General features: G+C 49.1%; 1 protein-coding gene across 2 annotated transcripts in view; it reads left to right on the top strand.

Annotated features, from left to right (window-relative positions):
• Nucleotides 1-15,139, top strand: part of PIK3AP1 (phosphoinositide-3-kinase adaptor protein 1) — a 115,229-nt gene that overhangs the window by 84,458 nt on the left and 15,632 nt on the right. For both annotated transcript variants that reach the window (XM_027595847.2, XM_027595846.2), the window contains exons 11-14: nucleotides 1,173-1,238; nucleotides 3,044-3,249; nucleotides 6,571-6,643; nucleotides 13,838-13,993. In XM_027595847.2, coding sequence (XP_027451648.1) covers nucleotides 1,173-1,238; nucleotides 3,044-3,249; nucleotides 6,571-6,643; nucleotides 13,838-13,993 — 501 coding nt within the window. The remainder of the gene's footprint in view (nucleotides 1-1,172; nucleotides 1,239-3,043; nucleotides 3,250-6,570; nucleotides 6,644-13,837; nucleotides 13,994-15,139) is intronic.

Below are 15,139 nucleotides of genomic sequence, written 5' to 3'. Positions count from 1 at the left end.
GACAGGGGCATGAGTGATTCCTAAAGATCCCCAAAGGACTTGGCTAGGCAACTGGGGAAGCAAAGAAAAGAGAGGCAGGGGATGACAAAAAGGGCAGTGGTCTGGAGGCCAGAGCCCCTGGGTTCATGTCCCAGCCTTTGCATCTCCCAGCCTGGGACATGAGGTCAGTCATTTCACTCTTTAGCTCTCCTTTCCTCATCTGTAAAATGGGTCTCATAATGATACACATATACATCAATGCATGTATCATAATAATACCTAATATACTCTGCAGAGCCTGATTGTGAGGGTCAGATGGGAGAATACATTTATAAACTGTAGAGCACCGTGCAGATTATCAGTTGTGTTAACTGGCATGCCCAAGTACTGCTGCGCTCTTGGCATCCACCTCAAGTTTTCGCTAATGTTGAGTGCTTCCTTGTGCCAGGCACCATTCTAAGCACTTTCCATATATTAACTCATGTAATCATCACAACAACCCAGGGAGGGAGGTATTCATCATCATTCTATAGATAAGAAAACTGAGGCAGAGACAGGCCAAGCCTCTTGTCCAAGATCACATGGCTCCTAAGTGGCCAAGGCAGGATTTGAATCCGGGGAGTATTGTCCAGAGCCCAGGGAACCTTAATCACTATGCATTCCTACTCCCAAGTAAGCATCTGTCACTTCTCTGTTTTTCCTGTTAGCTTTGCTGGGTCCGTTGCTCACAACTGACTTCATCTAAGTCCCTTTGGAGCGGTGCACGCATTGTATCTGCCCCACTGCTCTGAGCTCTGTTTTATGGCACCTGTTGACGTGTTGAGTGGCACTTCCTTTCATTCTCCAGCTTCGAGGTGTTCGGGTATTCCAGGGCCCAGCTCACGTCCTTGTTCACATTACCCTTTCCTTTAATGATCCATCGTGTCCTCTGGCTGGCTTTGTCTTTCTGGCATTGAGACCTTGTCTCTTTGGGCTGTCTTCATCCCATAATCCCCTGACCTTTGGCACCTTCGTTGCCTCCTACTGGAGTTGTGACTTACAGAACTGCATACAGTGGTCCAAAATGTGATCCTTCATTTCCGTTTTTGTAAAAGATTTTGATAATTTTTCCAGTAAATATCTAAAATATTATAAAGCCCTTTGGAAAAACAAATCTGATTTGGCTTTTACCTAGAATATTCTTTATCTCATAGTTTTTGCAGAAAAAAGTCAGGAGCGGCCTGGGAATTTTTACGTTTCCTCAGAGAGCATCAGGAAAGGTAAGCCCCATGTGCTCAGCTTCCTTTTGTATGACCTGAACTTCTGGGTGGTAGAAGTGTTCATGTTTCAATGATTTGCAGGTGTAACGTCTCCTTAGCACTGAAACACAGAGAGGCCCAGGGGACCCCTTAGGTGGTGCTGTACTGATGGTAAGGGGAGAGGGGAAGAGATCGGGGCTCCCTAGAATAGTGTACAAATTGATCATACTGAGAACACGAACACACCAGAACGTGTCTGCGACAGCACACAAAACAGTGTAAATAGTAAGATTGGTGCCAACAGGATGAAAGTGGGTAGCCTGGCACCCAGGCTTTACCTAACGATACAGCCCTACCATGCTATTTACGTACCCTATCTGTACTAGGTAAACGACACTTTCGTTCAGCTTTTATTTAAGAGACATTTTGCTTGCGGTTGAGTAACATTTTTCTTCCTCCTCAAAAGACTGAGGAAGTATGAGGAGATAAGCACTCCTTTTTTCTTGATTAACTTCCTTGTGCTAAAGAGAGATATTCAATGTTATCCCATTGATGATTCTTTTGAAAAGGAGACATGACACCATCTAGGCTTTAGAAGGCATCCCAAGGACTTAGGTAGTAGGAGAGTGGAATTGATTGGCATATGCATTTTGTTTTCTCCCCACACCCTGTCTTCCAGCACAATTAAAGATAGCCTTGAAGAAGGCAAATCTGGGAGAAAGGTTTGTGGGTGTGGATAGACGGATGAGTGAATGCTTGGGAAGAATGACAAATGAACTTTGAAGTCATCTCTTTCTTCTTCTTGCTCTCTCCCTGAATCACAATGCCCATGGGGGTCCTGCTAGAGAAATTTAGAATCAGAGATAGCCCTACGTGAAATGAGCAGTTAAATGTCAAGTTGTCCTCAGAAGCCCAATGGCCCCATCACGTCTGCAAGGAACTCATTCTCCACAGAACTTAGTGGAGTCACACCCTGGAGAAAGAGAGGGGTTGCCTTCATATTTCCTGAGAATCTTCAAAGCAGAGAACCATGAATTTGTCATGTAGAGGAGAGGTTGGCAGAGGAACAACCCAAGGAGAGCCACTTGGGACCCAGCACCTAATCTATGCCTGGTGACATTGGAGCTAGATCATGGTTCCATTGACATTCTAGTCTTTTTGGACATTTCATGCCCATGGGTCCACAGTCATGGTGCCCATGCAGCTTGGAGGCAGGGAGGACAGTAAAGGGCTGGAGTGTGTTGGGAAAAGCATCCTTCCTAGAATTTCCCATATATTATTTTCTGGGAATGGATTTTAGTCTAAAGCAGTGGTTCTCAACTGGAGGTGATTTCTCCTTTCCCTGCACTGCCTCCCAAAGGACGCTTTGCAATGTCTGGGATGTTTTTGGTTGTCACAGCTGAGGTAGGGGATGCTAGTGGGTAGAGGCCAGGGATGAGGCTACAAATCCTACAGCATACAAGACGGCCCCCCAACAACAAAGAACTCTCCAGTCCAAGATGTCAATAATGTCTAAGTGGAGAAATGCTAGTCTAATGGCTTCCCAATCATTCAGATTTGGGGGATTCTGTTGACTTGCCCAGTGGATGCTGTTCTTACCTCCTAAAATGCTGTGGCCTTGTCTACTCTAGCGTAACAGGCTTTGAAATTATTCGCTGCTTCCCCCTCTCTGATTCGATGTCATATGCCCCCCATCTTCATTCCACATGTAATTGTTCTTTTGAGACCCGTCCTCTTGAGCTCATGACCGACCTCGTTAACCCCACTCATCTGCCTGCCCTCCCTGGTCAGGGAGCTGTCACCCTGAGTTTTGGCATCCTTTCCAGAGCCTCCCGTCCGACCGTGGAGGGACAGGCCCCAGTCGAGTATATATGACCCTTTTGCTGGGATGAAAACGCCAGGCCAGCGGCAGCTGATCACGCTCCAGGAGCAGGTGAAGCTGGGCATCGTCAACGTTGATGAGGCTGTGCTCCACTTCAAAGAGTGGCAGCTCAACCAGAAGAGGCGGTCGGAGTCCTTCCGCTTCCAGCAGGTAACCGACTCTGTCTGGTGTGTTTCAGGTCCGTTTCTCCACCAGGCAGAAGGGAGGGCGGGGTCCGCACTGTCTTGTGTGCTGCCCTAATGGAGCACCTGTGGCCAGGCCCATGACTGGTGTTTTGAGTGTCACTGTGAATCGTTGCGTGTGTATGTCTGTCCCCTGTCGTCTGTACCCATGCGACCCCCGGGCTGAGAGCTGGATGGCTTTGCTGGTTGTCGTGAGGCTAGAGATCAGGAACAAAGACTCACCTGTCAACCCTAATTTTTCAGCTGCCGCTTCCCTCTGCACGTGGCCCTATACTTTGGCTTTCCAGCTTGTTTTCTTCTCAGAGCCCTTCTCTCTACTCGTAGTGCCGACACTCCCACAGAACTGTCACACCTTTGAACTCAGAGAACTTGGACAGTTCCCAAGAAATAGGATTAAGACAACAAAACAAGTCACAGACCTAAAACCACCCAAGTCAGAGCACACTCACACGCAAACTGTATTTCTGTAGGCACGTATACAAAGGCGGAGGCAGAGGTCAGGGGAGGCTACGCCATGGCCATCCCAAGCGTGACCACTCAGGAGACTGGAATTGGAGGACAAGGCTCCTAGAGGAGACTCCTGTTTTGTTTTGTTTTTTAAAGATTTTTATTTATTTATTTATTTATTTGAGAGAGCTAGAGGGAGAGAATGAGCAGAGGGAGCAGCAGAGGGAGAGGGAGAAGCAGACTCCCCCGCTGAGCAGGGAGCCCGACGTAGGGCTCGATCCAAGGGTCCTAAGATCATGACCTGAGCTGAAGGTAGACGCTTAACCGACTGAGCCACCCACGCGCCCAAGACTCCTGTTATTTTTGTAAGAATCTATATAACTCCACACGTGTACTCTGTCCATAATTTAAAGCAATCCAGAGAACTCAAACCTGACCTTAGGAAGCATATTCCTTGGTCCAACTCCTTCATATTAGAAAGAGGAAGCTGTGCCTAGGGTGTTAGGAGACATATCCAAGACCACTTACCCATTAAGTGGAGGGCAAGGCAGGACCAGAATGGTTGCTTTTTCTCTCCACCTCCCCATGGTGTGTCTTCTAACCTCTGTCCTCAGAAGACCTGACACACCTGCCGTTGGGGGGAGAGGCAGTGGGGGCAGCACCCACCTACTGCTGAGATTGGAGTCCTGTCTCAGAGTGGTGACGAGTGGGGAAGTGAGTCATCGAGCAGCATCTGTCCAGCTGTGCCAGCAGTCTACTGACAATGCTCAGCGTTGAATGGACCTAATCTCTTCTGCTGCTTCTAGCATGCATGCAAGAGAAGTACCATTGTTCCCATTCTACAGACTACTGAGGCTCAGAGAGGTAGAGAGTCAGGATTCAGAGGAGCCCTTTCTCACGCCAGAGCCTGTGCTCCCTTTGCTACACTTTCTGCCTTCTTAGTGCTCCGTGCAAGAGGGTCCCCTGCTCTGCCGGCCCACCTCCGTCCTCCCGGGACAGCCTGGCCCTGGGCAAACAACAGTGTTCTTTCTCCTGACCAGGTCATGTGCCCATGTTGCGCAATCATTAAGAGCAGGTTCCGGGGCCAGGCAGCCTGAGTTACATCCTTGTTCTGTCACTTGGGGCTGAATGACCTCGGCCTCTCTCTACCTCTGTTTCCCACCTCAGATGTGAAGGGTGAACACTGGACAGTGTAAACCACGTAGAGGACTCGGCATGCCCGGCACCCAGTAAACGCATAACAAATGTTAGCGCTCCGTCTCCATCTGTATCCAAGAGGCTTCTCCTGGTCCCACGAACTTGCCCAGAACTCCTGGGTGTGGCAGACAATGGGGGCTCATATTTGACATAGCAGGCAATCCCAGCCCATGGGAGCTGACACTACTCTGTGCCCCAAGAGCCTCTTGGTATTTCTAGAGCATCCCCCGTCCAGGGACCAGTGGGTGTGAAGACCGTTCCACAGGCTGCCCCATCTTCCCTTTCCTCCACGCGTCTGTCCACTTCTCTGTCTTCTTCACTTCCCCTCCTGTGAGTAGGCACCACCCAGGGTCCCTTCAGGTCCTTCTTGAGTCCATGTCCCCTTTCCAGTCCCACCTTGCAGCCACCAGCTGGGTGTGTCCTGCTGAGGTGTCCATGACTCGCAGCATGTCCAGCAACAAACTGTACCTGGAGGCTGCTTCCCTTTCCTGGCTCCCTACTTCTGTTCACCACACTGTTACCTTCCAGACACTTCCAGAGACTTTCCATCCCTTGGGCTCTTCTCCCTCAGTCCCCCATATCCAGCCAGCTGCATGTCTTGCCTGGTCCTGCTCTGTGATTCTTCCTCTTGCATCTGCTCCTTCCTTTCCATTCCCCTGGGGCCAGCTTCTGTCACCGTCATGTGCCTGCCACATAGTGTCTAGGTGGATCTCCTTGCTGCCGACTCCTCCCGCCTCCAGTCTGTCAGACCTTAAAGCTGTGCCCAGCCCACGCCTTCCAGTGTTTCCTGCTGCTTCCTGGACAAGCTCAGTCTCAGCTGTAGTCACAGCCCAAACACCCCTCCCCGTCTGGCCTCCGTGGCTCCCCCATGGGACCCTTCTCGATGTCTAGACGTTAGTCCTTGGGGCATTTTCTCTCGGATGTTCAGACACCTTGAGGTAGTTGTTAACTGACTAAAATAGCAACAAATTTCAGCCCTCACATGTCTATTCAACATTTGTTTAATGACTGATAGACCCGACTGCAGGCTTTCAGAAAGCTGTACGGCCTCGTGTCTTGCCCTTTGAGAGTGCACGGTCTCTCTGAAGAGACAACACACCCTCCCCAAAGCCACACACATGCACAAATGCACTGGGCCCGGCAGCATAGCTCAGCGCCAGGTGGAGCAGCCTGCACAACGGAGCAGTCTGGAGAGGTTTAAGGGGAAAGGTGGACCTTGACCAAGACCTGAAACAGACTCATGGGGAGGAATCCTCCCCCTCATGGTCAGAGGAATGGCAGGAAAACCCAGTCTCGGGCAGATATGTGCCTGGAGCGTTTGTGAACATGTACAGGACTGGCTTGGCTAAAGGAGCCTACAAGGAGGAGGGCAGGGGCTTATAAGGCTGGGAAGGAGCTGGGAACCAGAGGGGTGGGGAGACGCTTTGTTGTATTTGAAAGGGGTCTTCTCTTCAGGCACAACTTCTAAGAGTACTTGAATTTCTCTGGGGGCCGATTACAAATGCACTCAGCTTCATTTGCATGTTGGAGATGTTATTGCAATGGGATGTATCTTGTAAACAGCATAAAATCTGAAAGAAACTCTTAATGCCTGGAGGGTATATTTCTCGTATATACTTTTAAAATGAACTAAATTTTTTTCCAGGAAAATCTTAAACGGCTAAGGGACAGCATCACCCGAAGACAGAGGGAGAAGCAAAAATCAGGAAAGCAAGCAGGTATGTAGCTTTTGGGGGTGCTGCATTGGGGGGGGCTGCTATGATCCATTGTCCCTAACTCTCCTTTCTGCTGTGGCCTGCGTGGGCAGAGTGCTTGCCTGTTACCCTGTTTACAGATCTGGGTACCCCACTGTACTGTGAGGTTCTTTTGGGCAATGGCTTTGTTTTGTTTGTTCCTTTTTTTTTTTTTTTTTTGAGAGAAAGAGAGTGTGCGGGGCATGGGAGGACAGAGATAGAGAGGGAGAGAGAATCCTAAGCAGGCTCCTCGCTCAGTGCAGAGCCCTGTGCGGAGCTCCAGCCCACAACCCTGAGATCATGACCTGAGCCGAAACCAAGAGTCAGACGCTTACCCGAATGAGCCACCCAGGAGCCCCTGTCTTGTTTATTCTGTATCTCTAGTACCAGGCACATAGGACATGTCAGCAAGTGAATGAATGGATTCACCTCTGCATCTCCCATCCCTTCACTCAAAGAGGATGATAAGACTTTTTCCCCAGGCACCTGACTCTCCCCTGGGCATTTAGGAAGACATGTGTTTTGAGCAGAGACAGGAGAAAACTCATGCACATAGTGTCTGTTTCTGACTGAAGCAGGGAATAGCATATCATTGGTGTCCGCACCACACAGTGCTTCAGAAGCCAGAACTCAGGTGTAGCAGGGCTCCTGCCATGTGGAGTGGGGGCCCAAAGCAGGGCCATATATTCCAATTGTGTACACTGAGGACGAGGCCTCTCAGCACCCCTAGCCCTGAGCAGTGAGGGGCATTTGCCAACATCGCATATTTCCACCAAGAACCTCCAGCATGGTGGGACTCTGTGATTTATTTTGACCAGCTTATACCAAGTACAGCTGGCAATAAAAGGCTTTCAGAAGCTCTCGGATCTTGAGTAGAGCCCCATTAAATGAAGGACTAAGTTTATGTATAACTTCCGTAGTCTGTCTTCAGCTACCATCAATAGCCTGACTTCTCATGACCCTGGCTAGGCAGGTGACACCCCAGACTTTAAAAATGACATCTTCCTGGGGCGCCTGGGTGGCTCAGTTGGTTAAACGACTGCCTTAAGCTCAGGTCATGATCCCAGGGTCCTGGGATCGAGCCCCGCATCGGGCTCCCTGCTCGGCGGGAAGCCTGCTTCTCCGTCTCCCACTCCCCCTGCTTGTGTTCCCTCTCTCGCTGTCTCTCTCTCTCTGTCAATTAAATAAATAAAATCTTTAAAAAAATAAATAAAAATAAAAAAAATAAAAATGACATCTTCCTTCCACAGGCCCCTTGCTCATGCCTTTTCTTTCTCACCTATATGAAAATTCGTGGGCTGGAAGACCCAGCCCGGCAGCTTCTGCTCGGCAAGGCCTTCCTGGGCCACTGCACTCCTTCCCCACTTGAGCACTTATAGGACCTACTGTCCCTTCCATTCACCCGGCACTTCTCTTTTGTGCCTCTGATTGCTATTACTTCATTCCTGTATTCAAACTATCAATTCCCAGAGGTTCTGCCTCCAAAATGCATCTTAAATCTGATTATTTCTGTTTCCCCTGCCACAGCTGCAGGCAGGCCACCATCATCTCTTCCTGGATGAATGAGGAGCCTCTTCAGTTGTCGCCCCGTGTCCACTCTCCCTTTTCTACAGTTAATCCTCCAAACTGCAGCCAATGACCTTTTAAAAATAAAAAATCAGATCATGCCAGTCCCTTGCTCAAAACCCTTCAGGGGCTCTGGTCCCACCCAGAGTAAAATCACACTCCTCACTGTGGCCTGAGAGGCCCTACGTGGTCTCACCCCTGAGCTCACCTCCACTTTCCCCTTCAACCCCGTGCTCTAGTCCCAAAGGACTCCTTTATTGTTCCTCTAACAAGTCAAGAGCAGCCCTCCCCTGGGCCTTTGTACCCCCTCCACTTTTCCCATGTCTTCACTGACTGGCTCTTTCCTCCTTCAAAGTTTGGCTGTAAGTTCTCCTCCTCAGAGAGGCCTCCACATTCTCTCCAGAGCGATCCTTCACAACTCACTGTGCCTTTGCTCCTGTTGTTTTCACATATCACAGACTGGAATTACCTTATGTGCCTACTCTCATGGTTATCTTCTGGCCCATCTCCCTGCCGCCACCTACCGTAAGCTCCATGAGGGCAAGAGCTTGTCTGTTCTGCGCTCTGCTGAGCCCCCAGCGTGTAAGACAGTACACTGATTGGGCTTCAAGGAGTCTCTGTTGGAATAAAACGTTTGGTAACACCATTCATTCAGTCCACAAACACTTAACTGAGTGCCAGGTTCTCTGCCAGACAGAGACCCATAAGGCATGATCTTCACCGTTAGGTAGTTTATGAGTTAGTCTTTTACTTGTGTAGGTCTGATTTTCCCAGCTAGAGCCTGCCCCACAATGCCTAACACAGTATTTTGCATATGGTACTAGCCTACTGAATATTAATGATTTTGACCGTTTGGGAAAAGGTGCATCCAGAGGTTATAACCATGGCAGAAGGTCAGAGAGTTCATCCTAAGATGTCTGCTTGGGTGACTAGATCTTAAATGTATGCTTCCACCACCCAAGCTCACACGTGTTTGCCCTTCTGGCTGAAGGCAAAAAATCTGGTTCAAGATCTGCATAGTCATCTTAGGGTCAGACAATAGGTTCTAGGTGGGAAAAGGGACGAGGTGCCTTTTAAAACTAGAGCACATGAACCCAAAGATAGAAGCCTTGATTAAATGAAACATTTCATGCTTTGACACATAGGCAGCCTCGAAAAAGCTGTGATTCGGTGGTGCATGAGTATTTGAAGGCCAGAGAGTTGTAGTGTTGGAGTTATGAGTACTGGGCAGCCAGGGCTCCAGAACTGAGCCCACTGGGTGTCATCACACCTTTACCACCCAACCGGTGGAGATATTGAAGCAAGACACACACATGTGCTGAGGAGTAAAGGGTACAGTCATGGGCCCTTGGGCCATCAGGGTGGGGGTCAAGTTCCTAGCCACTGCTCACCCCTAACTAGCTGGGAACCATGGGCAAGATAAGTCCCCCAACTGAGCCTCGGTCCTCATCTGCGAAGTGGCACAAATAAAAGTGCCTCCCCCAATAGGGTTTCTGTGAGGATTGAACAAGTTAGGGGCTAGCTGGGGTCTCGCACAGTGCCTGGCACATGGAAGCACTGTTGTACAGACCACCCACCCGTCCAGCAGCTGGTGTCCTCTCAGGCAGGGCGTCCCAGGGTGCGTGCACTGGGCTGGGACTCGCCATCCAGGGTCCAGCCCCGGAATCCTGGGTTTTGGAACATTATACAAAGTTCAGCCAAAGCTAATCAGGCTCTGAATAAGCGATACCCACCAGTGTCTCTTCACTAGAATGGTCAAGGTCTACATTTTTTCAAAGGAACATGGTTAAATGCCCTTGCTTCCCTTCCCCTCTACTCTTCAAGAAGACCCTCTGACTAGGTTTTATGGGGAGGTGTTAAGTATTTTTACTTTTTACATTAGGGGCTTTAATTACTGTCCTAACTATTAGAAGATTAAACCATATCTAATTTGACACTAAACAAGAACAACTGGGGACCGCGCACAATCCACCATAGAGAGAATGTTCTACCCATCAGCACCAAGATGGTTCCTTTCATTTTCATTTTTTTTTTAAGATTTATTAGAGAGAGAGAGAGAGAGAGAACACGGGGGGAGAGGCAAAGGGAACGGGGGAGAGAGTTCCAAGCCGACTCCGTGCTCAGTGCAAAGCCCAATGTGGGGCTGGATCTCAAAACCCTGAGATCAAGGCCCTGAGCTGAAACCAAGAGTCAGACACTTAACTGACTGCCCCACTCAGATGCCCCTTGTTTTTGTTTTTTATTGTGGTAAAATACCCATAACATAAAATTTATCATTGGGCCTAAGTGTACAATTCAGTGGCGTTAAATACATCCACAATATCAGGCAACCATTACCATGATCCATTTCTAGAACTTTCTCTTCCCCGACAAGGATTTGAGAGCAAATGGTGGGAGATGATCCCAGGAACACAGGGGGAGTGGGGAAGTGAGAGAGGGAAAGAGAGGTGGCCAGGAAGGTGCCGTTACCACTGTGGAGACTGGAGCTTCTTGTCTCTGGAGACTCTGGGAGTCAATGGACAGCACCATGGAAGGGGCCAGAGAGCTGGGGCGTTTATTCACCAGCTCCCGTGTCCGGGGGAGGCCCATTGGGGGTGGGGGGTGGTGCTTATCATCTAGTTACCAGAGAAAGCCTCAGGCAGTTTGGAAGTTGGACCATATACTACATGGTGAGGCCCAAGGGCATCAGATCACCTGCCAAAGAGTGGGCATCATTTATGGTTGACTAAATATGGCATATTATTTAACTCCATAAAACTCGATTATGTATTTAGTGGCATACTAACTTGTAATGGGCTATTTCACACTGAGTAGCCTCAGTGCTGCCTATGTGTGCTCGTGGGAGTAAAAGGTAGGCACTGGGGGTGGGGTAGGGGAAAGTGGGGGAAGAGGTTAGGATTGTGACAGGTTTAGGGCAACCTACTCTGCTTTGACCATTGCAGCTCCTTTAAAAAAAAAAAAATCTTCTCTCCACATTGAGCTTCTGTTTTCACCAGATGAAAGAATTCTGCTTCCCCGGGCTCCTGGGTGGCTCAGTTGGTTAAGTGTCTGCCCGCGGCTCAAGTCATGATCCCAGGGTCTTGGGGTCGAGCCCTGCATCAGGCTCCCTGCTCAGTGGGGAGTCTGCTTCTCCCTCTGCCCCTCCTCCCACTTGTTCTTTCAATCTCTCTCTCTTTCTCTTTCTCAAATAAATAAATACAATCTAAAAAAAAAAAAGAACTCTGCTTCCTCCCCACCCCTGCCAAAAAAAAAAAAGAAAAAAGAAAAACATTTAGAAACCATTGACACAGGGTAACATCAATCTGTAGGAAAATTAGGGTTAACAAATGGCATTTCTGCTTAAAAGACCTTTTCTAGGAACAGAACCCATTCTAAACAGAAGGGCTGACTCTGTTTATTTAGAAATCTCATTTGCCTTAGAAAAGAAAAACGATGACTATTTTCCTTTAATTTAGGTTAGAACACCAATGATAATTAAAAAGTAAGATTCCGTTCATAATAACGTGCTAGTTTTTCTTCAGCCTTGGCGGGTTGTCTTGTTCTTGCTGGGATGGTGCAGAACATTGATGGTATAGATCAGAGGGGCTGGCATGGCCCGTGACTTGTTGAACACCCCCAAAGAAGACAGTCTGTATTTGTGTTCTGGGTATGTCTGGGGTTCATCTGGGGCAGAACCAGGAGGAGCAGGCCGGGTGCCAGGCAGCCTGGGCTCCCATCCCTCCACTCCAATCACTGCATCACTTTACGATCCAGGACAGTCCCTTTAATCACATTGTGCCTCAGTTTCTTCACCCATGCTTGTACCTGACTTACCAACTTCACAGGGAAGAAGTGAAGTTCAGAGGAGGTATAATGACCCATGGAGACACGCTCCGGGAAAAGTACTGTAAGATATAATGCTGATTACTATTCCTGGCATTTTTTCTTTCTTCCAGGAATATCAGGATTTGGTAGACATTTAGACTGGCTCTACTTGATTTTTTTGAACTTTTGACTCCCAATTTTTTTTTTCATGTGTATTTTACTTTCCTTCCTCATAGAACTGGTTGAGGGTAGAAAATTGCCACACTGAAGTGAATTAAAGCAGATTGGAACCTCCCTTTAAGAGACTGTTGTTTAAAAAAAAATACTAGGTCAAAGCTGAGGGAAAAAAATAAAATGAAAGGATGACGCCTGTTTGGGCCCTGAGCCACTCTGGGCCCACACCCACATGCAGGTGGTTCCAGGCTCTGGTGGTTGCTGCCCTGCTGCGTCGTAATGAGGCGAGCCTGAGGGTGTGAGAAAGATCCGTGTCACACAGAGACCTAGAAAGCTGGTTTAATACTAGGACCAAACACTGCGCTTGGAACCCGTCTCTAGGGTGAGGCACGTGTGAGGTCCACGTAAACCACAGTCCAGCTTTGCAAGGTCCTCTGTGTGGAGTGTTTCCCACAGGCTCAGTCTGCCCTGTCCTCGAACTTCCTCTTTCCTATGGTTGTAGTCTCCCCATTCGCCGTTCTTGGCCAGACCCTGGCTTTGGCACGCGGAGCCACCTCTGCCCCTGGACTCCCCGAAGCCCTGGCCATACCCATCCCGCAGCAGAGGAGAGGCACCGGAGGGAGTGGTACCATGAAAATAAGAGCACACTGCCCGAAAGTACACGGAGCTCATACCTCTCTCTCCCAGGGGCCCTGCCCCCGGGCTTGGGAACGTTCCCGGCATCACGGGAGCCCTGTCACACGAGCTCACTGGTGTTCACACTTTCCCCGGGGGAGGAAGTGGGGTATGGGCCTCCACAGATATTTTGTTCTGCTCAGTCTAGAACCCAGGGAGTGGAAATCTAGGGAGGACTAAAGACCAACTCCTAGGCAGGGCTAAACTAAGCCAGTCAAGAGACCAGTTTAATGCTCTGCAGAGTGAAGGAATAATCTCTCAGCTCCAAAGCCACTGGTCAGCCTTGCAAGTCTCAAAATCTTTTATGGGGCTGATGGACCTCCTTTCATTAGCTCTCTGGGCCGTTGCTGTCAGTTGCAGACCATGCACCCAGTACCCATCATTTGTTGAGGGACTCAGAGGCCGTATGAGTAGTGGTTAGGAACCTGGACTCTGGAGCCTGGGTTCAAATCCCAGCTGTCCCACTTACCAGCCATGTGCTACTTCACTTCTCTGCAACTAGTTTCTGTTGGGAATGATGATAATAGTATTTATTTCATGGGGGTTGGGAAGCTCACAGAACTCTGCTTGGTGCACAGGATAACCAGTTAGTAGGATCAACAGCGCTCATGAGTCCCCCTCCGATAGGGAAGTCATCCATGTCGCACAGCTGGGGGGTCGCAGAGCTGCAGGCCCCAGACCTTTCCCTGATCGCGGGCTCTCTGCCTGATGTGGGAGCATTTGTCAGGCTTTCTCAACGTGCCTCTGACCTCTTCTCTGTCACACAGTGATGGCCACACAGGAGTCTGTGGAGTTTCAGTGTTGAATTGGGCAGGGCTCCCTCCCCCTTCCCACGCCCTGCCCTTCCGTGCCAGACACCCTCCAGGTTCAGGCCTGGGAGGCAGGTGGAGAAGGAGCCGAGCAGTTTGGCGGGTCACAGTCAGGTGCCTTGAAGCTTATCTCTCTTTCTTCTAATTCTAGACTTGGAGATCACGGTCCCGATTCGGCACTCACAGCACCTGCCTGGGAAAGTGGAGTTTGGAGTCTATGAGAGCGGCCCCAGGAAAAGTGTCTTCCCCCCAAGGATGGAGCTAAGGCGAGGAGACTGGAAAACAGATAGTACTTCCAGCACAGCAAGTGAGCAGGGCCGGGGGCTTGCCTTCACATCTGCATTTCCGCTGGTGCCATTGGGCTTTGGGACCAGTCTCTACTGTAAGCCCAGCAGGTTTCGGGGGCTCACAAACCCAGCAGGTCCAACTGGGATCTGCTGGGTTTGGGGGGATGTAAGAAATGGGGGACATTTAGCCTGTGCAGTTTATCTTTTTTTAGAGGGCCAAAGATCCTTTATATCAATATCCCCTGAAGCCAGGTTGTGTAATAATTTATTACACCGTTTCTTTTATAAGTAGAAAAGCCTACTAATAACACTAGTTAACATTTATTGAGCATTTACTATATGCTAAGCCTGTTCTATAGATTCTCTGATTTAATTCTCACAATAACTCTCTGGGATAGGCACCATCACCTGTATTTACTGAGGAGGAAACTAGACTCTTAGTGCCTTGCCCTGGGTTAAACAGCTAATAAGTGGTGGTATCAGGATTTGAACTCGGGCAGCCTGGATCCAGGGCCCGGATTCTCAACCACTATCCTTTCCGCTTCTTCAGCCATGGTAAGGGGAAGGAAAGGGCCAAAGTCAGAAACATTAGAAAACAATGGACTTACATTTGAGAATTCCAACTTTATGGACGAGTTGAGAATCCAGTTAGGAAATGTGGGAGACATTTTGGTTGAAAGCTTGATAGAGTCTGACTGCAATAGACAACACCTGCTGATGGACACGCAGGGGGTGCGGGCTTTGTTTCCGTATCCAGGGCGGGGCTGGCAGACCTCAGACGCACCTGCTTCACCGGCAGAATAGATTGAGTTTCCCTTCTTTCATACAGTTTAGTGTTATCAAAACAGCGAGGAGAGCAATGAAGGAGTAGGAGACTCAGGACTGCATTTTAGGACTCGTGGCTCCTTAAATGTCAGGCAGAGAACCTCCAGATGGATATGAGGACAGGAAAGTCATCTAAACACGGGGGTTCTCAATCTTTTCTGCATCACAGACCATTTGAGAATCTGATCTATTCTCTGAATGTGCTTCCCAGAGAAGTGCACGGGCTTGTGTACATACATATACACACAGGGCTGCCTGTCTGTGGACTTAGGTCAAGAACCGCGGCACTAGTCTCCCTTCTTACTTTATAGATTGGGTATTTATAATCCAGAGCAGGAAAG

The sequence above is a fragment of the Zalophus californianus genome, chromosome 15 (assembly GCF_009762305.2).
Source record: "Zalophus californianus isolate mZalCal1 chromosome 15, mZalCal1.pri.v2, whole genome shotgun sequence".
In the NCBI taxonomy this organism is placed as follows: Eukaryota; Metazoa; Chordata; class Mammalia; order Carnivora; family Otariidae; genus Zalophus; species Zalophus californianus.
Note: the sequence above shows the minus strand (reverse complement) of the source record. Positions and strands in the feature narration are given on the sequence as shown.